The sequence below is a fragment of the Colias croceus genome, chromosome 9, assembly GCF_905220415.1.
Source record: "Colias croceus chromosome 9, ilColCroc2.1".
NCBI classification, from domain to species: Eukaryota; Metazoa; Arthropoda; class Insecta; order Lepidoptera; family Pieridae; genus Colias; species Colias croceus.
Window position 1 is genome coordinate 8,594,610 of NC_059545.1, and position 24,132 is coordinate 8,618,741.

The following is a 24,132-nucleotide window of genomic DNA, read 5'->3' on the forward strand; positions in this document are numbered from 1 at the left end:
TATATAAATTATTGTATTTAGATTATCTGTAATTTAATATGACAACTGTCGTCTAAATTGTCATTTGTCAACGTCAGCGCAGTGTTTCTAATTATTTGGTAGGTATTTTGGTACATAATTTGGTTTATGGTTTCTAACCTACACTGTTACAATATATAAAATCATATTCAAAATATTTTGGTTTCTTAATAATTAGTCCTAGACTGTACTTATACGACCACTTATTTCATATTCAATGAATCTATTTACAATATGCATAAAATCCTAGAACTCTACAGTGGCATTGGTGGTATGCACTGTGCCTGGAATGGTAGGTAACTTATTTCTCATATCTATTATCTCTATCTAATAATAACGAATAATTAAGTTGAAATCCATGCTACAATCTATAATAATATCGTTCTCAATTTCAGATTCTGGTTTGGAGGGAAAAGTAATGACAGCTATAGATATCAATACAGTAGCTAATGAAGTATACCGTAACAATTTTCCTAACACTTGTTTAATTTGCAAGAACATTCAGTCCCTAAGTGTGGATGATATTTGTAGGCTAGAAGTTAATACAATATTAATGTCCCCGCCATGCCAGCCATTTACAAGGAATGGAAAATTTCTAGATGAGAATGATCCTCGAACAAACTCTTTTATTTATATTATAAATATATTACCACAATTATACAATATTGAATACATATTAATGGAAAATGTAAAAGGATTTGAATGTTCAAAAGTGAGGAACTTATTTATAGATAAATTAAAAGAATGTGGGTTTTATTATCAAGAATTTCTATTATGTCCCAGCAAAGTAGGTGTGCCTAATTCTAGATTAAGATATTACTGTATAGCTAGAAAAACTAAATCAGAATGGAATTTTAAAAGGAAAGATGAAATTGTAAGTAAAAACATAATCAACAAGGTACTTTTTCTACACTAATATTATAAAGAGGAAAACTTTCGTTTGTTTGATTGTAATGAATAGGCTCATAAACTACTGAACGGATTTTAAAAATTCTTTCACCATTCGAAAGCTACATTATCCACGAGTAATATAGGCTATATATTATCATGCTAAGACCAACAGGAGCGGAGCCACGCGGGTGAAACCGCGCGGCACAGCTAGTTACAAATAACTTCAAACTATTAATAGTAAGAAAATTTGATAATTGTTGTATTCAACAAATATGTACTTTATAATTCCTCTACATTTTCAAAATTGGTAAATTCTATTTTGTATGTTACTTGCATTTTTTACTTCCAGATGTATGACATTCCCATAGAAACAAATGAACCATTTGCAATACAGAGTATTATAGAAGACAATGTGCCAGATACTTACATCCTAACAGATAAAGTATTGAAGTGGGGAAAAGCTTTAGACATATGTTTCAAAGACTCAAAGAGATCTTGTTGTTTTACAAAGGCATACTCTCATTATGTTGATGGAACGGGCTCAGTTTTCACAGAGATTGATCAAGAAACTGCAAAGAAATGTTATGCAGAAGCCAACATGTATGAACCTGGGAGTGAGGACTTCATCAACAAACTGAAAGAATTAAAACTTAGATACTTTACGCCTAAAGAAATACTGGCACTCATGTCTTTTCCTAAAGACTATGTGTTTCCGGAAAGTACAACTGTTAAACAGTGTTATAGATTGTTAGGGAATAGTGTCAATGTTAAAGTAATAAGTGAATTATTGAAAATATTATTTTTATAATAAAATTTTATTGATATACATATTATTTAAATCAAATACTTTTTGATTACTTACATGTTATCACAATAAATAATTAATACATGTTAAGTCTGCTTAAATAGTTCCATTAGCAAGCGCTTGCCTCGCCCTCCTCTTTGCTCTATGATTCAAAACTCTCATTCTTAACATCACAGCAATAGAGGACACCATGCCAACTATAAAGGTCCAAATTGTGAATTTCCAGAAGGCTCTTTCTTCTAAATATGCTACACGATCGCAGCTACAGGAAAAAAAATATAACAATATTTTTCATTTATCAGAATAAACATAATACGCAATAGATTGTTTACCTTCTAGTGACCGTTTCTCCATTCTCACATTTTAATATTTCTTTAAAACTTGTGTGTATGCATACACCAATGCTTTTGCTTCGAATTTCGAAATCTAAAAAAAAACAAACAATTTAAATACATATGTATGTCATTTGAATTGAACATTTTCTAGTTGAACTAGTAAAATTACCTGAACAGGGGTGACATTCACTTATAATTGTATACGGCTGATTGATCCAACATGTTGAGTTATTTTCTGTTGGAAATGTCTTATTCCTCCTTTGACTACCAGATAAAGTATCAGCAAGATGTGATTCTAATATTAGAACTACAATTGTCAAGCTAAAAGAAAGATAGGATTATAAAAAAACACCATTTATATAGTCTATAGAGCATAAAACAATACAAAAGATGTTCAGGCTTTAAACTTACATTCCTAGTGATAGAGTTCCAAAAAACATACATCTCTTTGAACATGTTTCAATCATTGTGAATGTCAACTGAAGTTTCTTGAAGGCACCACAAAATCTTCGTTATCTTTTTACGGTTTAGTAAATTAAGTAATAAATCGAATGATGAAATTTATATCTTAGATAATATCTTATATTTATTGAATTGATAGGTACGTCTTCTTATTCTTGCAACATCAACGTCTAGATAATATTTTTATAAAGCTATACTATCAAATATGTAGCTAAAATATGAATATTGAACTATTAATTCACTATACTTTTCCGTATTTCACTAGGATTCCACTAGGATTCGTTATTCTGAGATTTCACTTGTAATTTCAGCAGTGAATCGTGATGTCAATCGACAATCATTAAAAATCAAAACATGTCATCCCTATGTCATCCTATGTCATGAGTCATTTACCTGACGTTTCATTGGATGCAGATGCAGAATGAACCTCAAGTTTATCTATGAATGAACCACAGAGTAGGTGGGTAAAAAAAATTCAAATATGTGTTTGCAAATGAAAAGGTATACAGAGTATATTATAAAAAAAAATTCGTGCCAAGTCCAAATTATTAGGGGTGTCTTCCGATAAGCTACTGTTACACATATGCTCTAAAATAGCATGCTTAAAACCGTGCTATTGAGTATGCTCAATACGAGCATGCTGATGAGCAGTTTACATTTGCTAGCAATAGGCATGCTAGTTTTAAGTATGCTCCTGAATAAGCATGCTCAAAGCAGACATTCAAATACTTATGCCATTTTATAGCGTGCTTCCTTGCTCTCTGTCAGTTCAAATAAAGTCATGGACAATCAAACAGCTATCCGTATGGAGCTAAACAAGATCATTCTTTTGCTGGCGATGCAATGCATCCAGAAGCTTATATCAGCTCGTCAAAAAAAGAAAAGAAAGAGAAAGATTTGGGTCCGTGATTGGATATCTAGAAGAGAGGACTTTGGAGCAAGTGCTCAATTGCAATGTGCGCGCGCACTTCACTTGTTGTGACGCGACCGACTGATAGATATAGATACTAGCATGCTCATTAAAGCAAACCTGCTTAGACGTGCTTGACGCACGCCCCCTTCCACCCGCGCCGCAAGTAGCATGCTCAAAAATCGCACGACTGTTGATTTTTGAGGATTCTCGAAATAAGCATGCTTATTTTGAGCAAGGGCTGGACACACGTGCTTTTAAGCAGCAAGTGCTCGGTTGAAGCATGCTGCGTGCTCGAAATAAGCATGTGTAATAGTACCTTAAAGATTGTCTCATTGTCTCGATGTTCCGATGCTACCATTGTTTTTAATCTGTAAATTCATAGACAAGGAAAAAAGAAAAAAAAAATAAAACGAGCAAATTTGACAATTCCGTAATCCGTTTCGGTTGTCGCCATGTTAGATAAATCGTAATCGAAAACGTAAACGGAAAAGAAAGTGGATTTAATTTGTGAAGAAAAGATCGTCAAAACCGCTTGTTACTCCTAAAAAAATATTTTCGCGTTATGTGATTTTTTTATTCTGTGTTTTCATTTAAATTGCTTTAATAGAATTTAAAAATATGGCTTTGTCTACCACTGAACCTCAGCGTTCTTTTCGCCTATATGTAACCTATGTGGATGGAGATGGACACTTTCTGAAAATAAGTGGGCAACTGGATCAACAATCTTCGTTGATGATAGAGAGCCTATTTCAAACAGCAAGTGTTAATTTAGAAAAAGGCATAGGAGCGGTTCCGCCGGCAGCTATACATGAAGGCATAATTTGTGCCGCGAAATACAAAGATGGAACTTACTATCGAGCTAAAATTATAAATACCACTAATCTTGCTACAGGCTTAGTAGGTGTACATTTTATTGATTACGGTAACAAAGATATAATTTCTCTTAGTACTATACGCTTCTTAGATAACTATGATCCTATGTTCCTTCAACTACGTGGTCAGGCTACCGACTACTATCTCTCACGTATTATGCACCCAGCAGGGAGATGGGAGGAAGCACTTTTATTAAAATTACAAAGTTTGCTTTGTTATGCTGAATATCCAGCTACAATTGAAGCTCATACTAGATCATTACCAATAATTTCGATCCAGTTTAAAGGTAATGATTTATCCACTCACCTTGTATCTAATAAATTTGGTTTGGCTTTGCCAGTTGCTAAACAAGAAGTCCTACTATTACAAATGAATGAAAATCAACCGGGTCCTAATTGGTCACCAAGTTTACTAAATGAACAACCCTCATTCACAGAACATGTTCCATTTCTAATCAATCAAAACTTTCCAAATCCTGCTGTGGCTATGAGATTAAACCAAACAGTTACAATGCCATTTAATGGAGCACCACCATCTTCAATAAATCAAAGATTACTGGTTAATAAAGCTTCCAGAAATATAGTAAACCTTCGAGCCCCTGTTCGTCAACCACAACATCATCAACCGTCATCAGTTCCTATGTCAGCATCACCATCTCCTGTATTAAAGGGACCACCATCACCTAAGAAATCTATTACTTACAAAAGCAAGCTGCTCGAAGTCAATTCTTCTCATAAGGTTTTTGTCTCATATGCTGAGGAAGGTCCAGAACTGTTTGCGGTCCAATTGGCAACAGATGCAAACAAATTGCAAGACATGATGGATGATATTAATAGAAGGCCCCACAGCAGTCTGACAGAGCCACCAATGATTGGAACTGTATGTCTCGGTAGAATGTCTGGAGATAGAATTATATGCAGAGCCATTGTCATGAATCTTTCTGGATCACAATGCAAGCTATTCTTTGTTGACTTTGGTGACACTGAAATGGTTTCATACTATGATATATTTGACATTCCGGAAGAGTTTGTGAAGCCTAATGTTTTTGCAATGAGATTTTGTCTGTCTGGAGTTAAAAAACTTGAGAAGGGTCCATACTTGAATGAGGCATTCAAACAGCTTGTCAATGGAAAAATTTTAACACTAAAAGTTGTAGCACCAGAGGGGCCTCCATTGATTCAATATGGGGAACTATACATTGACAATAAGAACATTTTGGATTTGTTGCTGGCTAACATGAAAGATAAGTTGCAATTTAGATGGCTGCAGATGTTACCACTAGGCAGTAAGCAGTCAGTTTTGGTGTCATATGTTGATAGCTGCATAAAATTCTATGTGCAGTTATCTGATAAGATTGAAGAGTTGAATGCTGTGATGGAAGCTGTTAAGATCCACTGTGAAAATACATCTTCACCAGGAGCCCTTCCTGTAGGGGCAGTGTGCTGTGCTAGGTTCCCCGATGATGATAACTGGTACCGTGCCATGGTTAGGGGTACCAAGGGAGATAAAATTGTGGTAGCTTACGTTGACTATGGAAATGAACAGGAAGTGGCCATAGCTGATGTGAGGACAATCACCCCTGATTTGATTCAACTACCAGCACAGGCTATGAAATGTGCTTTGAAAGTAAGTGCAATATTCAATTGATATAATTATTTTTATATTTTTTTTTTATTTGTACCCAAAATTTTGATTACTATGCTATTTATCTGGTTTTATGTTATCTACTAACAACATTATAAATCTTAAACAGGGCTTTGAAAACAAACCAGTAGAAACGAAAACATCAAATCAACTGGAAATGCTGGCATTAGAGAAGACCCTGATGGCTCATGTTGTAGGCATGCTGTCCAATGATACAATGCTTGTGACACTGATTGACGACAGTGTGAGCCCACCCTTGGATGTAGCGAGAAGGATGAATCAGCTGTCTCAGCCAAGGAGCACTGGGTTGGAGGTAAGAACTGAAAATAATTGTGATATCTTATACAAATTGTATTGTTTAATGTGACATTGTATAGTACACTCAAATTTGATAAAGGAGATCCCTTCATAAAATCATGTATTATACATTGTATTGTATTATACTCTGACAAAAAAAAAATTCTTTAGAAGTATGTAAGTATATGGATTTATATATAAAGTTACCAATAAAAACTTTATGAACCGAAGATCATTGTCCTATGATATCATTCTGATTCTGTATGCCCATTACAATATTGTAAACATATTTTATAAGGTGAGATCATTCTCATGATAAGCTATGCAATTTTCGTTCGTAAATTTACTGCGAGTCTGTTTTTATTTTGATGATACTCATTCGAACCAAGCATTAACATCAATAAAATCATAATATAGTGTTAGAAATCAAACATGGGCTGGGTTAAATATTACTTTGAACGTAATAAGCCAGGTAGAAAGACTATTATGAAAGTCTGTGTAGTTAAAGCAAACAATGTATAAACAACTAACATTCCGCCCACGACTTCGTTCGCGTAGTCAAACGCACTTTCGCATTTATAATATCAGTATGTTAGAGAACCGAGGCAAAATAGCTTTGTGCATAACATTTTAAAGTGAAGTGACATTACAAAATACAAAGTATTCACAAATTATTTTTGCAATTGACTATAATTCTGCCAAAATATTAAACCACAAGTTTTATCCAAAAATAGAGTAAAGCTCCTGCACCCCCACGCAAAGAAGCATCCGAGATATTCAGTTCGCCAGAAGGAAGTATCCCTGATGATGGACGGAAGAAGAACTTCAGAAGGGAAAAGAGTTTCAGGGATGATAAGAAATCAATGGATGGGGATGAGTTTGGGCAACACGGTAGCAGTTTCCGTGGAAGGTAATATTTTTTTCAATTGCATATTTTTTTAAAGTAGCAACATTGTTGCGTGAATTCGTCTGTAAACTTTTTTTCTAAATACCCTAAATTTGGCAAAAAAATGTTCCCATATTTCAAAGTGATCTCAAATTGGTATATTTCAATTTAAAACCAGTAAAATCGAACTAACTGGAGCGAAAACATTTGCCGAAAAAAAAAAAAAACGGTTATAATGAAATGAATAACACATAAAGATTTAATTTTTTATGCCATAATTTATTAATTTTGTCATGTTCACTGTACCAAAAAATATATTATTCAAACAGATTAAGTGGTATCATACAATAATGACCTAAAGAAGCACCTAACTTACAAATAGTACTATTAAGTTTTTGTTGTATAACCCTGAAAAATATATATTAATACAGTTACATTTTAATTGGGAATCAGTATGGCTAATAAATTACAAGGTAATGGAACATTATTGATCCTTTTACAAAAAGGCAGGGTCTTCACTAATTACATTACATAAATATAATTACAAAGCAACTCAGGTGTTAAGGTCAACAATGTTAATACTGGAACATCTTATTACACTTAGCTAGTCTTTACCAGCTAAGTGTTCTGCTTTATTACATATGTACGTCAGATCTGAAGAAAAAAAAAAGTATACAACGCACGATAATGTATTGAATAAATTACAATTAAAAATTGCAAAATCACAGCGGAAACAGTAAGAGCATACATTTTATGAGCGACACGGCGCGTGTTCCGTTTAAACTTTTTCTCGCGATGCGGCAAAAAAATAATAGCTTTGAGTCATGTCCAAAATAGCCTTCTGGGGTCTTTGAACTCTCTGAAAGCTCAGTTGTAAATTCGATTTTATACCCATAACATGTACAGGCATCGGTATAGGTAAAATAATTTATAAATGTGTTGGTTTTAAGTTAAAATACCAGGGTTAAGCGTGTTTATTTTTTCCTAATAGAGATCAAAAGGATGGCTTCGAAAGATCGGGACCGGGCCGCCATAGCGACAAGTACGCTAAGCCGGATAGAGGTGATAGGTAAATAAAACAATTATATTATATCGTTTTACTTTAGTTTGTTCTTATAGTTATCACATTTTTGTTCATTTAAAATAATATTATATGAAACAAAATGATATGGAGATCAATGCAAAAAAATGTTACTTCATAAGGTTTACAAGGAAATTAAATTCGATAAACTATAATTACAGTATAGGCGACCATACAATTCAAGAAAAAAGCTTGGTCCGTGACTTGGGTGTTTTAATGGATAGCAAACTAACATACTTACAACACATAGACAATATTACTGCTCGCGCCTCTAAAATGCTGGGTTTTATTATGAGGAACTCCAAAGGATTTAGAAATTATAAAACTAAAGTTACATTGTATAACAGCCTCGTGCGCAGTGTATTAGAATATTGTTCTACTGTCTGGAGGCCACACTACGCCACACACACTTTACGTCTCGAACGCATCCAAAAGAGATTTTTATGGCATTTACTACATAATTGCGGAACACCAAGAAAAAAACCACACTCATATAATGACCGACTGACTTACTTCAACATGAACTCGCTCGAAGATCGAAGAGACATTATTGATCTACTTTTCGTATCTAAACTTTTTAATAATAAAATTAACTGTCCCCAATTACTAGCAAGATTCAACATTCGTGTACCGACTAGATATCCCCGCTTTAAAATAACCCCATTAGCTCCTCCACTCCGCAAATCCGTTTCCGGGGCCAACTCCCCACTACCCAGACTATCAAAAATAATCAATAAATACAGTGATAAAATCGACATCTTCTTCCATACACCCAACAAGCTCCGTTCTATAGTGAAGGATATACAAAAATTGATACCTTAAATTGTTGTCATCATCATCTATCATCTATTAATTAAAAATTATTATTCTTTTAATAATAAAAATAACTTTGTAAAAATAATTTTGGTTTGTTACTTTATCGCAAGAACTATATGTTATGTAATAATAATTATACTAAAGAATCATTGTAAACAAATGTTGGTTAACCAAATAAATAAATAAAAAAAAAAATATTATAATCACGCTTCACATAATTCAGTCATTTTTTACAGTTTTGCATGTAAATACTTAATACTATTGAACATTTTAGATAAAAAGTTATTTCTGAATTTAGTGCTGGATCTTTAGGAGATAACCATCAGTCATGGTTGAATTTTTCAAAGTGCAAAATATTTATATATTTTCTTTTATTAAGTTAATTTGTTGTGCAGACGCGGTAGACCCAGAGACAATCAATTCTCGCCGCAACCGGCGCCCGTTGGAGATGACAGTTGGGAGGAGACCACACAGCAACCCGTGCAGTCGCCGCCATTGCGACACAATAGGGAAAACCATAGAGACAAGTATGTTGCGTGCTTTTAATGTTGCTTTAAGAATATAAGATACATTATAGGGTTACCACAATATTTTTAAACAATCATAGAAATAGAAATCAGGTACTATCTACGAAATTATAGTTGTAACAGTTAATTTATTTATATTATGTATGTTGTGTTAAAGTTTTTAAATTATTTCTTAAGTTTTTATTCACTTATTTTTATTGTTTTACAATTTTTTTTATGTACCCCCTTTTTTTACTAAATATCCCCATGATTTTTATATCCAACCTTATTTAAGTACTTAAAAATTATATAATTACACCAAGTGTACCCATTACGCACCAACAGACGAAAGTCTCGCGGGGACGACAAAAAGGGTCCCAAAGATAAGGATAGCAAGGACAAAGACAAGAAGGAGTCGAGTGTGGGGCGCCGGCTCCGGCAGGTTGCCGAGGCTGCCGGCTCGCACAAGAGCGTGCAGGACAGACTGAGACGGTACACAGTACCCGCTATAGAGCATAGGCTTTGCACTCGGTGTTTGATGTCACAATATAACCCCACCGCAAATTTTTCTGTACAAATTGTTGGTTTTACAGCTTTTCCATCGAGTAAAATGCCCTTTTCATGTGTCTTTGTAAGTCTGCGTTTCATTCGACTAAACTAACATCAAATGTCGAGTAAGAACGTGCAGAAAAGACTGAGACGGAACATAGTACCAGATCTATCTTTGCACTCGGTGTTTGAGAACACAATATAACCTTCTGTACAGTGTGTTGGTTTTGACAGCTTATCCATCTAGTAAAATGTCAATCATGGCCCTTTTCATTTGTCCTTGTAGTTCTGCGCTAACATCAATACGATTGCAAAAGCGTGCCGTATAGAGTGGATAGTTCAACGTGCTCGCTTTGTTTTGCACTCGGTGTTTGATTTTACAATGTAACCCCACTGCCATTCTTTGTGTACAAATTATTGGATTTACAGCTTTTCCATCTAGAAAAACGTCCATTGTGTCCCCTGAAAGTTTGCCCTTACGTTTCATTCGACTGTTCTAAGAAGAGACGGTATCGAGTACCCTCTCTATGCTTTGCACTCTGTGATTGCTTTAACAATATAATACCACTGCACCTTTTTCTGTACCGAGTTTAATGTCCATTGTGTATTTGTGTCTCATTTCACGTGTCTTTGTAGAATTGCATTTCATTCAAAATTACGTCCACATTCCACATGCTAGTAAAGTGCGTGTTGGATAAAATTGGAGGGTACAACCATATCCGCGCTTTGCTTTGCACATGTTGGTTTTGTTTCCGTTATAACCCGTCTCAAATGTTTTTTTGGTTGCTGTGTATTGGTTTTATTTATTTTCCACTGTGTAAAATTCAGTCGTTTTTCATAATGCATCTTTGTAGTTCTGCATCTCATTCCACATTGTGTGATGTGCTAGTTATGTTGTTTTAATCTCATCACAAAGTAGTGCAACGTTTGTGCATAGCATACACAAAACATATTCTGATGCTATTTATTTGCATTTAGGTTTTGTTTTATTTAACGTTCACTTTTTTCCGTCCCGCAACTTCTTGACATGGTTTTAAACATTTATTAGCGTAAAACCATCATTATATCCATCCATGTGGTTCAGTTCATGCATTACTTCGCGTTGCACTAGTTATTCACCGAAGGTTTTATCTCTTTTCAATGCCAATTAAAAAAATCATATTCAAAAAGTTTTCATGCCTTGCGCTTATAAGGCGCTTATGATTTCCATAGCTTCTGTTGCTCTTGGCATTTGCTTTCAAGATCTCCTCCATCTCCTCCATCTCCTGTTCTGCATATATTTTGTGCCTTTTATTTCCTGGTTTCTAGATGTCCTGTCTCTATGCAGACCACATACGCAGCTTGTATTTATTTTGAGATATTCCAACACACATACATATTATAGTATTTACCTATTCCTATTGTCTTAATTGATGCATTATTTTCAAGAATTATTATCGTGATTAATTAAAGATGGTCTCATTATATTTGAATTGTGTTCGTTTTTATTGTTTCTGTTTTTTTGTATATTTTTGTTTTGTTTTGTTTTTTGTATTAATTGATATAATTAGTTATTTCAATAAAACATAAGAAAATAACATCGTTTGTTATAAACAATTCTGTTTAAGATGTTTTCACTACATTTGAGGTCATTGATACTAGCTTATTGGCACATATAACGTTTAATGATGTGTGTCGCTACGCCTCATTGCATATTATTCTTACATATATGGTAATGTACTGTATGATCGACGAACGAATATAGATCAATGAAATAATTCGTATTCTATGAAAAGTACAGCTCTTTTACAATGTATTAGGATTTCAACCATAACAAGTGATTAACGGAATTGCCTTCCATAGCTGGATATAATACATTTTCGCTTTCATATATAACATTACTAGTGAAAGTAGATAATTAATAATACATAATAAGATACTAAATAACATGCTATTGTGTGAAATTCATTACATTCTTCAATAAAAATGTATATCTCGTTACTCATTCATATCAATAATTGTTCATCTGCCCTTGATAATCTATATTACTGTACTAATTGTAAAAAGTTATAAAATAATTAACAGTTGTTTCGGCCGATTTACCTCGCTCCATTTACAAGCCGTCACGCTTCGCCACTGTATCGAGCGCTGCACATTTTTGTATAATTTTATTAATTGCACTGCGTTTTCATTTCTTCCTTTCAGTGTTGTTTTTCACGGACATTCGTTTTCACTTGTATATTTTGATGTACGCTTGCACTTGAAGAATGTATAGTTGTAGATTCACTATTTTCTGCTGTTATAGATTTAAAAGTAAATGCGAAAATACGTAGCTACACTGCTGCTATTTTCACTTAAAACTTGCAAATAGATAGATTTTATATATGTTAGATTTAATAGATTATTATAGATATAATAGATTTTATTTTTTAGAAACCTTTATTATAATGAGAAACAAATCGTTTATCTGCAGATACTTTATTTTTAAATAAGGTATTAATTACAAATTTGAAATGATTCTGCAACTTACCTATTATAGTCGAGCCAATTTAATAGGCAACATTTGACGTCTATCAATTTTATCTTCGAAGAGAGGTAACCTGCTTAAAAACATCGATTAAAGTGAATTAATCGATACGGATTTGAAACATTTGTCAATCGAATTTACTAATTTATGATGATTTTTATTCACAAGTAATCAATGCATTCGATTCTAGATCTAGATTTCGATTTTTAGAGTTACATCTCTGGTATTTAAAAAGAAAAAAGGTTTAATGACACAAAATTGTAGCGACGTCAGTTCTTCAAGTCAGAAATTGTTCATTATGTTTAGAATGGTTTATCAGTAAAATGAAATCTTAAAATTACTTCTATCGGTCATTATTATTATAAATATGTAATCATAATTGAAAAAAGTTAAGCAAATGTGCAGATCTAACAAAAAGAAATATCATGTTATTCTATGTCGTCGTTACAAGGTTACGTTTTTGAATTTAGTTGAACTGTCAAATGTTGCCTATTAAAATGGCTCTACTATAATTACATCATGTACTACGCTAAGCAACTATTTAGTTAACTTTATAAGTTTGTAAAATGCTGCCTTCTTAAAAAAAAGTTCATTTTATAACAGCTGAATATCACTAAAATAATATCTTTTAATTTTATTACTTCCCTAACGACTAAATATTATGTATTATGTGTTGCACAATGATTGCCTATATTCACCTAATCACTAACTTTCACTTATACTCCAAAGTTGGCAATTAATAAGCATTTGTTTGCAGTGACCGATACAACAATCAAGATGATGAGAACAAAATGGAAGATAGAAACAACAGGTTCCAAAGATCAGACAGACGGGACAATCGTGGGGAGAGGAGAGACAATTGGGGAGATAAGAAGGAGAATTGGAATCAGAAACGGGAATTCCGTGATAATAGAGGAGAGAGGAGTGAACGTTTCGAACGAAGCGAACGCGGGGGAAGAAGCAATTTCACTCCACGGGACAGAGCAGAGAGATCCAACCGTTCCTATAACTCCGATAATGACAAACGATCAGAGAAAAGTTTCCGCTCTCACGATAGTAACGATAGACCTAGTCGCGGACCGCCCTACAAAAGTCGCAACCAATTCACACCTGTGCCGAGTAAGGAATTGGCTAATCCAGTTCCCTTGGACACTCCGTACACAGAACCAACCGTAGAACTCGGCTCGCAACAAGAAGTCTCCGTAACTTGGATAATTTCTCCAGAAAACTTCTACACGCAAATCGTCTCGCTCCAATCCAAGTTCCTGGAAATGATGCACCAGATCCCAGAACTATACAAGGGCGTGAAATCTTATTCTGGAGAAATTAACGTCGGCGCTTCGGTTTTAGCGCGATACCCGGCGGATAGTGTGCTATATCGAGCCACTGTTATTTCCATACAACCGTTCTCGAAATACATAGTGCGATACGTCGATTTTGGGAATAAGCAGTTGGTTGACGCAAAAGACATATGGCAATTGGATAGTCAGTTAATGGATTTGCCCATTATGGCGGTACATTGCTCGCTAGTGGGAGTTTTGCCGAAGGATGGGGAGTGGAAAGCGAACACGGACATAGATTTGTGTTTCAATGCTCCACGCTACCAGTGTATATTCCAAGAAATTGCGGAGGAGCAGTACAAGGTGTCGCTGTGGAACAATGGTGTAAGTGTCGCGGACCTGCTTGTGGAGAAACAGTTGGCCTTGCCGGCAGAGCACCAGTCTGTTACATTGAAAGGTGATTTGATTTGTATTTCTTGGTGTTAATCTTTTATTGTTAGGATGGACATGCTGATGCAACCTGGTTCAATAGTTATGACGTCCTTACGAAACAATTAAATGTTAGTATTGAGAATTTTTTTAAAGAATATATTAAAAAAATTGATCACGACGCGGTATTCGAATCCGTTTTTCGGTTTGCCGGCGTGCGCCTCGTGATCGATTTTTTTATATACATATGTATATGCATTTGGATGCTACAAAACGAAATATCCAAATCTTCAATATTTTATCAGTATAGATTTATTTTAAATTAAAACATTAAAATCATAATAATATTTTCAGACGAAGCCATCGACCTGACTATAATAGTAGGCCAACAAATATTGTGCCGCGTTACGCACATCGAGTCGTACGAAAAGTTCTACGTTCAACTCGACTTGGATAAGGCGGATTTAGTTGAAAAGGCCATCACCACCTTCGACGCTAGCAAGGTAAGCACATTAGTTACTGAAAAATATATAATTTAAAGCAATTGTTTTCTTATGTTTAATTTTGCACGAGTTTTGCATTAAGAAATGTATAAATACTTGAGAAAATTAACTTTTCTACGTATTTGGGATTAATAAAATAAATGAAGAGTTGAAGAAGAGGATATTTTTTTTTTCTAATAAATCGCTAAAATATATGTGTAACAATGCAAAGTATAATCTATATACTTTTACCTATAATTATAAACTCAAAAAAGTCCTAAACAATATAAAAACATCAAATTTCAGCTGACCCCGCTAGCCGCAGACAGTCTCACGGAAGGCATTCACTGCACAGTGAAGCACAACAATAAGATACATAGGGCAATACTGGGGGATGTATCTGACACTGCCAACATTGAGGCCGTGCTGCCAGACTATGGGAACACTATACGCACATCGTTGGAAAACGTGAGTTGTAGGAAATAAATACCCACATTTAGAAAAAAAAATTGTGCGTGTACTAGTGTACACACGTATGAAGTGAAACTTCTTTATGAACTTATTTTTCAAAAAATAATTTACTATATGCAGCTTTACAGAAGTACGTCGAATCACGTGTGGTAGGGATAAGAAAAAGATGGCGCGTAACGTAAAAATGTCACGCGTAACGAAAAAATGTTACACTAAATTTTTTTCCAACCCCGATAAAGAAGTTTCACTTTAAAAATTGTATAGGCAGATGTTTTAAATACAGGGTGGCTGGAATTATGTTTTCTGCAGTTTTATTCTAAAGTTTTTTGTGCATGTTTGTTGAATGGAATAATAAACTTTTATTTTTGTTCCTTGACACTGTAACATATTAAGTTGTGTTTTCAATCTTAATCAATTTATGTATAATCGTAAGAGATTGATGATTTTAAAAAATATCAATAAAAAGAACATATACCGGCCGCATTGAGTTTTCTGAAGTTGGTTAATGAAAATTTGCTGTCTGTAATTTGTATTAATATGAATTATTTCAATAATTGATTTTATTTCTTGCAGCTAATGATTCTACCAACAGAGCTAAGCGTATATTACTACCAGTCTTTGGAATGCACTCTAAATAACTTCACAGCTGAATCGAAAACACTCATTTCTATGGAAGAATTGCAAAAGCAGCTCTTGGGAAATAAATGCATCATTTATATTAATGACGTTGAAGAGATCAGGTATGTAAAATCTAATTGACTATCAATCATAAAGTATTTTTAACTTTTGCTAAAAATTTCATTAGAAAAATTAGATACATATAGTAAAGGTTGAAAGTAGGAACTCGCGCCATAATTTTTCAACTGGAAATCATAAATACGACGAAATAAACGAAGGAATTGGATAATTTGTCGTAATTTTATTTTTATTTTCAGATTAATATCAACGTTATACAACGAAGCGTCTGGAAAGAAGATAGGAATTTTCGAGCCAGACGAAGGCGCGTACGATGAAGTGATCCCGCTGTGTACACGTGCGGTGTTCAACTATAACTTTGGAGTGGCTTACATAAGTCATATGGAGAATCTCAATGAGATATACTTGCAGAAAGCCACCGATACCGACAAGATTGCGGCTCTTTTGGACGAGCTGTACAAGTTCTATGAAGAAGGTAAGATTGCAAATATTTTATGTCATAAAAAAAATAGGAAAATAAAGCTTTTAAACGCTATTTATTCATTATATTATTATAACGACGTTTTGCACACTATTTGTAAATATATAATTTTAGCTAATAACCAAAATACTATAAAATAACTTGTTAATTGTCATAATATTTCTGACGTAAAATTTCTTTATGAATTACAATTTTGATATATGAATCTATTGCTGTTGTTGCAGGTACACCAGAGCCTCTTGAAAGTTTCGATGCCGATGCATTGTGCGTTGCCAAATCGTCTGATGGCAATTGGTATCGCGCTACGATAATAAGTTCCACCGAAACAGACGCAAAGGTGCAGTTCACTGACTATGGAAACACAGAAACAATTGAACAGGGATCAATCAAGAAAATGGATCCCAAATTCTATGAGCCCTGTAGTCTTGCTCTTGTTGCAAGCTTAGGCCTGGTTGCACTAAATGACGATGCCTTAACGAAACTCCAAGAATGGACGACCGATAAAGAGGTTCAAGTGACCTTAGCTTTCGGTACTGATGGCTGGCTTGCTAATCTTCAACTAGATGGTGTAGATCTGTCCATCAAACTCTGTAATGAGAAGTTAGCCACTCCACAAGTGGCTAGTGAAGAACCAGTTGAAGAGGTCAAAGAGGAAATACCAGCAGAAGAACCGATTTCCCTGCCTGATGGTTGCACTCAAGTGTACATAAGTCACATTGATTCTCCTGGACACTTCTGGCTGCAAATGGCAGATAAGGTTGATAAAATCGAAGAAATACAAGCTGATCTCCAAGCAAACGTAGAATCATATCCAAATATTGAAACCAGAGAAATGGGAACTTTGTGTGTCGCGAAATACTCTGCGGACGACCTTTGGTACCGTGCAGAGATATTGGACTCTGATTCCGACATTACAACTGTTCGCTTCATTGATTACGGGAACACAGATGTACTCGACAATGAGCCAGGATTAATAAAAGTTATACCAGATAATTTGAAAAACATCGAAAGATACGCCATCAAGTCGAGTGTGAATGCCGTTCCAACTGGAACAGGCCAATGGTCGGAGCCGGCTTCCGATTATTTCACACAACTAGTAGGCGATATTTCTGTACCAGTTGATGCTTTAATAGTGCTAAAAGATGTAACTACATATGTGGACATTTATGTCCATGGACAAAATATAACAGATAAATTGGTGTCTGAAGGACATGCAACGAAATCAGAAGAAACTGAATGTGGTGATCTACCCTCGTGTTTCGCTAGTCATGTTAATTCTCCGTCCGAATTTTGGATACAATTAGAGAGCGTAGCTCCTGAGCTACAAGCAATGGAAGCTGCAATGGTCGATGCCGAAAATTTCCCTCCACTCGTTGATAAGGAAGAAGGAGTTTTATGTGCCGCTAAATATCCCGAAGATGGTGCTTGGTACAGAGCACAAGTGATCGTCGACGGCTCGGAAGGCACGGAAGTTTTGTTCATGGATTACGGAAACGCATCCATCGCAAATGAACTACGAAGCCTTCCAGATGACCTTAAAACTAAACCAGCACTGTCCAGAAAATGTGCCTTACAAAAACCTAGAGATATAAAATCTTGGTCACGTCGGTCAGAAGTCAAATTCAATGAATTGGCAGCGGAAGGTGCAACAATATTCAACGTCCAATTCATAGCCTCTGGTGATATATCCATAGTAGAACTGTATCTGGAAGGCAAATCGGTTACCGAAGAACTCGTTGGGCTCTGTGAAGAACAACCCGCTTCAGAGAGACCCACACCAGTTGGACAAGATTTACACACGAGTGGCAAAATTTGTTATGTAGATTCATTGAACGAGTTCTATGTGCAGCTCGATGATTCTGAAGCTGATCTGGACAAAGTTACCGATAATCTTAGCAATAGTGCAGACTTCGAACCTATTGCGAAACTAAAAGTCGGATCCCTTTGTGCAGCTTTCTGGGCAGAAGACGAACAATGGTATAGAGCGAAAATCTTAGAATTTTGTGATGTTGGCAACCATGTACAATTTATTGATTATGGTAACAAAGCTAAGTGTGAAGACTTTAGACAGCTGCCTGAAGATTTATCGGTTATCGAGCCGCTCGCTAAATGTTGCCGCTTAGCTGGCATCACAGAAGACTTTGCCACAAATGAAGCTGCAAAATTAAAATTAGAAGATTTAGTTGCTGAGGTCACAACATTCCAAATAGAATTTTTAGATAGCGCAGCTGAACCCGCTCTAGTGAAGTTAATTCTAGACGATAAGGATTTAGTTTCGATATTATCTGAGGCAACTCCTGCAGCTGAAAGCGAACCGGCGTCCAACGCACAAATACCTTCGGATGACGTTGAAATAGAAGCAACAGTTGTTAATGATGCAGTTGACATTGTTAATGACTTAGATTCTTCTCAAGTAGATTTGAATGAAAGCATGGGGAGCGCGAAAACAGTTATCGAAAACACATCATTTACTGAAAAGAGCGAATTGGCAGAAAATACCTCAACACCAGAGAAAGATCTATCTAACGATACACTAGAGAAAGATCTATCTAACGATACACTAGAGAAAGATCTATCTAATGATACACTAGAGAAAGATCTATCTAACGATACACTAGAGAAAGATTCGTCTAATGATACTGTTGAAAAGGATGCCTCTAATGATACTGTTGTAAAAGATACCTCTGATGAATCATCGGAGCAGGAAAAATCTTTAAAAACTCCAGAAAGAGATGACTCCAAGGAGTCTCTCAACACAGACACTGGGTATACAAGTGATGGTGAACAAAAAGCTAAAGAATCTCCTGTAAAACAAACACAAATTGTAGACGCTATCAAAAGCGAAGAGAAACTGGAAGAAAACGTGTAAATAAAAGTTACGTTAAGTAAAATGCCAAGCATTTTATATTTTATATTGTCTGCTAATTGTTTATAGGTACTTATAAAGATAGCTTAAGCATTGTATGCCTAATGAACATGACGTACTTTATCTTTACGTAATTGTGATATGGACGAGTAAGACTTTTATCATATGTATTGTATTGTGCGTTTTGTTGTTATACAGTTTTGTTAACCAGTACGACAGTGAGTGAAAGTAATTTATGTTATGAGTGTTATTATAAAAAATATTATCACTTTCATTCATACCTTCTCCTTTTAAGATGCGTTATATAGATACATACTTGCATTTTTTTCATTCAAAATGTTTTTAATATAAGGTTGAACTTTCGTTGTTTTATGTAAGATAATATTGTAAGTCATGATATATAATTGTTTATAGTTTTATAAATACTCATTTTTTATTCCTTTTTGGTCTCTTAAAGTTATTATAATTAGTTTAACCATTCATATTTTTATTTTTGTTACATTATGCATAATGAGCATTATTGCATAATTGTACATTCCCTGTTGTCAGTTCATAAATACTTAACAAAAAAAAAAGTCGTCTATACTGTCATGCTTATTGACCTATCTTCGAATAAATATAAGTTGGACTCGAAATATACTAAGAGAAGTTGTGTAACTTTTCGTTTTTGTTTTAAAATAAAGTTTTTTTTTCTATTTGTTGTTTTAATTACCTCAATTTGCTTCTTACGTATTCATACTTTAGGATCACAGTATCCTACTAATATTATAAATGCGAAAGTTTGTGAGGATGGATGTATGTGTATGTTTGTTACTTTTTCACGCAAATACTACTTAACCGATTACAATGAAATTTAGCACACTTATAAGTACCCTCTAGGGTAACTTGGATTAACACATAGGATAGGTTTTATCCAGGAAAACCCAACGGGAACGGGAACTATATGATTTTCTTTGATATTTCAAGAAACCCGCTATTGCGGGCGGAACGTCTTCGTCTATAAATATATACTGCAAGCGCTTGCCATAACTGAATATTAAACTTTTTTTAAGTATGTACGTATAGATCTTCTAATAATATATACGACATTATTCTGTTCTATGTTTTAACTCGATCGTGTCGTGGTGTCAACAATAAAATTCAAGTTTATACAGCTAACAGTTTTTCGGATTTTCTCTTTGGTTGCCCGTGTACCACACCGGTAGCCTTACCATGAGTTAATCGAAACTTGTGTAATACATACGTATAAACGTATTCGATAACAAGAAGCTGACTTGCAAGCAGTAAGGTTTCGTGAGGATGTTTACTTAGACTTTAACTGCAGAAATAAATTTTCTTACTCACTTAGTCACTAGCGAGTAATTGTATATAAGTTAACTATGTCAGGCACTAATCTAAATTCAATAGCATCATTGATTACGAGGATTCGAACCCGCGTCTTTTTGCCAAAACGGAGGCAACATAATATTATGTAGAATGTATAAGTTTCGAGTGCTTACTTAAAGAACTTATATTACCTACATATTTTTATTATAATTTTATTGGGACTCTGAGTCAGCAATGACTGTCAGTCCCATAGTATAATTATGCAAAAACTTAACTAGCCTACTAATATCCGCCGTGTGAATATGTAGACCATCCTAGCCGCATCCGTATTAGGTGCGGATAAAATGGTCTGGAACATACCCACATCGCATCGGTCGGACTCACACTAAATTTCCTGTGATAGATCTTATGGTAATTCGTAATCCATATAATTTTACTGAACCACACTATAGTATCATTTTAAAAAGACAGCCGGGTCTACTCTATAGAAGCTAGGTACTTTCTGAACTGATTTTTTGTATTATACTGATACAAAATCACATTTAAACTGCATATAAATGTTGGATTTAAGTCGGCTTAAAGTTAGAATAAATAAAACACAATTACAAGTCACTATTTTATTTGATATTGAAAAAATACACTTAAAAATAAAATATTACTAAAATATCTGTACACTTGAATGCATTAACTTTTACAATAAAGCTACAGATACGACAAATATTATATACAAAATTGCTTCATTTGGAACGAAAAATATCTAAGAATTGACAAATGTATAAAGTTTATAAAATTATATTAAACTACGTTTTGGGGTTGGTTTCACCGCTTGCTGATAAGGTTCCTGATATTTAATAAGTATTTAGTTAATAGCATTCAAATGCAAGCGCGGATCCAGGGGGGGGTCATGGGGTCATGACCCCCCCCTGGGCTAGGTCCAATACCTAAGTGGACCACTAATTTAATATTATCTTTTTTAAATTTAGAACATACAACATGCTGTTTTTATTGACTTTTGAGACATAAAAGTAATTTAAAACAATTAGGTAAATCAATTACAAACGGAAGAGAATATAACAAAAATTAGAGGAAAACTTAATTAGGGTCGACCTGTGGTCGTGATTCAAGGGCAAAAAACAGGTTTATCGATTTTTTAAAAAACCTATAACTGCGGAATAAAGGTATTAGTACCTAGGTTATTAATATTTTTACTACAACTTTTGCACACTTTTCGTGTCCCTTCGTCCAGCATACTCACCATGGAATCCTGATATTTCATGAATGTCAAAAAACTGTTCTGAAATAGTGCTAAATAGTGCCCAAAGGAAAAAAATAGTGCTCTTGTACTTGCGAAGTTATAGCCATAGTTCGATGAGTATGCTGGACGAAGGTTTCGCCCAGCATACTCACCTCCGTCCGGAGAATCTGTATACGCTTCAAACATAATTCATACTTCAAAAAATAGTTCCCAAATAGTGCCAAACGGTGCCCAAAAAGAAAAAACAGTGCTCGAATAACTTCGGAGTTATAGGCTTCGTTCAGTGAGTATGCTGGGCGTAGGTTCTACGCCCAGCATACTCACCTTAGTGCGCGAATATCGAACGAGCTATAGGTATAATTTACGTCTCAAAAAATTGTGCTTGAAATAGTGCCCAATATCAGTCCAATTTTTGCTTGACTTTTGACTTAGTAAACCATTAAATTTTAATGTAAACTTCTACATACTAACGTAAAATGGGGTACAGTCGTCGACACATGTTTTTGGACAAAAATATTAAACTTTCTAATTGTAGACTTCATGTTATTGGAAATAATTATGGTATTTTCTCACATGTCAAAAACTTTCGATTAAATGCATTATTATATATTTTATAAATAATAATAAATGAATGAAACTTTAAGCGTAAATGAAGTCTATTACTTCATTGCATTGTGTGTTTGTCTGAATAAAAACAGTCATTTGCAGCCAATAAAATTAATATCTTGAAAAATCCGGATGACAATCGGTAATAGTCTTCACTTCACGTCATATTATCTAAAAATACATCTGTGTTATTTCTATAGTTACGTTTATACTTACTACCGACGCTCGCGCTGACTGATTCTACCTATTTCGATATTGAAATGTAACTAACGTGAACTTAAGACGAGAACAGATCCTGACGGGTAACGAGGACAAGCTTGTAATAAAAAAATTGAAGAAAAGTAAATTATATCCTAGCAAATAAGACAGTGTTTCATTTCCAGTAGAATTGGAGGATAAAACCAGGCCTCCGCAGAAGTAGGTATATAAATAGGTATTTGAGATCCAATTAGATAAACAAACAAGTTACATTACGTTATTATGTGTGTACCTACCTACATCAAACCTTTAAAAAAGTAACTAAGTAGGTACCCATTTTTAAAACTTCTTAAGCATGTCCTTAATTTTAAGTGTACAGTGTCATATTCAACGAAAAAATGAACGTGTTTTTGTAAAAAACAACTCGCTTGCTACCTAGTTTTACAGTGCAATTAATGAATGAGTGTAAAATCAATTTAGTTGAATGCCACTATTATAAATTGAAATATACTTACTGATTTGGGTGCAGCTCCTATATTGATTACGTACTAGATACACAATTTTATATAGGTAAATAATGACATCACCAACACATTGTTTGGTTTTGCAACCCACTATGTAGTCAAACTCAAAAGCCGGCGTTATTATAATGATGTGCGACGAAGTAAACAAACAAAGAAACTGAGAAGCGCTTGTTCGTTTCGATTGCTTTGTGACACAAAATGGACCCTTATCACCTTCAAAATACAGATCAGTCTAGTCTAATAATCGTAAGATGTTAGGGCAGCGCCATCTAGTATTTAAACATAAACATATTCATTTGCGTCGCGGGCGCCGCGCGTCGTAAGCCCCATACCTATTGACCGTACGTGCATCCATTACTGCCACACTATATTGAACTTTATCACATGAGGAATACAGGTCAATTCCGTAAACGTTGTGGTACCGTCCTTGATCCGGAAAATGATTATTTTGAATAATTTTGTCAGTTGTAATGTAAGCATTAATAACAGCAACTTTATTTTTCATGCATGATTTACTTCATTTGATATCTTAATCCTTCAAGCGCCGTGATCTAGACAAAATATATAAAATCATTGTTCCTAGCTACCGGGGTCCCATGCGACGCGCGAAGGCTTAATCATATTATTATAAAGTATTATTAAAATAATGTGTAATTAATAATATTGCGATTCTAAAGTAAATACTCCCTTACATAGACAATTAATAATTTACACAAGACAAAAATTGTTAGAAAGAAAGTTAATAATATTGTATTCGACTGTACTCAATGTAATGTATGTAGAAGTTTACAATCAAATTTAATGGTTTTCTAGGTCAAAAGTCAAGCAAAAATTGGACTGATATTGGGCACTATTTCAAGCACAATTTTTTGAGACGTAAATTGTACCTATAGCTCGTTCGATATTCGCGCACTGAGGTGAGTATGCTGGGCGTAG

At 34.5% G+C, this 24,132-nt stretch overlaps 3 protein-coding genes across 5 annotated transcripts; 2 read left to right on the plus strand and 1 right to left on the minus strand.

Annotated features, from left to right (window-relative positions):
- Positions 1 to 111: 111 nt before the first annotated feature.
- Positions 112 to 1,735, plus strand: LOC123694693 (tRNA (cytosine(38)-C(5))-methyltransferase). Of its 2 annotated transcripts, none has more exons than XM_045640202.1 (3): positions 112 to 314; positions 414 to 892; positions 1,259 to 1,735. In XM_045640202.1, the coding sequence occupies exons 1-3, from the start codon at positions 308 to 310 to the stop codon at positions 1,715 to 1,717; spliced, it is 945 nt and encodes a 314-aa protein (XP_045496158.1). In that variant the 5' UTR covers positions 112 to 307; the 3' UTR covers positions 1,718 to 1,735. The 2 variants fall into 2 exon arrangements, with proteins under 2 accessions (XP_045496158.1, XP_045496157.1); XM_045640201.1 differs by having other exon boundaries at positions 112 to 310.
- Positions 1,706 to 2,854, minus strand: LOC123694699 (protein JTB). The gene is made up of 4 exons (XM_045640207.1): positions 2,461 to 2,854; positions 2,219 to 2,370; positions 2,047 to 2,140; positions 1,706 to 1,976 (listed from the first exon to the last, which is right to left on the minus strand). Exons 1-4 carry the CDS (start codon positions 2,514 to 2,516, stop codon positions 1,811 to 1,813), a joined length of 468 nt encoding a protein of 155 aa, XP_045496163.1. The 5' UTR covers positions 2,517 to 2,854; the 3' UTR covers positions 1,706 to 1,810.
- A 1,004-nt stretch (positions 2,855 to 3,858) lies between these two features.
- LOC123694680 (maternal protein tudor-like) lies at positions 3,859 to 19,978 on the plus strand. 2 transcript variants are annotated; one of them, XM_045640176.1, is made up of 12 exons: positions 3,859 to 5,923; positions 6,051 to 6,254; positions 6,973 to 7,148; positions 8,116 to 8,193; positions 9,417 to 9,548; positions 9,873 to 10,019; positions 13,340 to 14,319; positions 14,646 to 14,794; positions 15,080 to 15,241; positions 15,818 to 15,984; positions 16,180 to 16,415; positions 16,646 to 19,978. In XM_045640176.1, exons 1-12 carry the CDS (start codon positions 4,043 to 4,045, stop codon positions 19,288 to 19,290), a joined length of 6,957 nt encoding a protein of 2,318 aa, XP_045496132.1. In that variant the 5' UTR covers positions 3,859 to 4,042; the 3' UTR covers positions 19,291 to 19,978. The 2 variants fall into 2 exon arrangements, with proteins under 2 accessions (XP_045496132.1, XP_045496133.1); XM_045640177.1 differs by lacking the exon at positions 9,873 to 10,019.
- Positions 19,979 to 24,132: the final 4,154 nt, after the last annotated feature.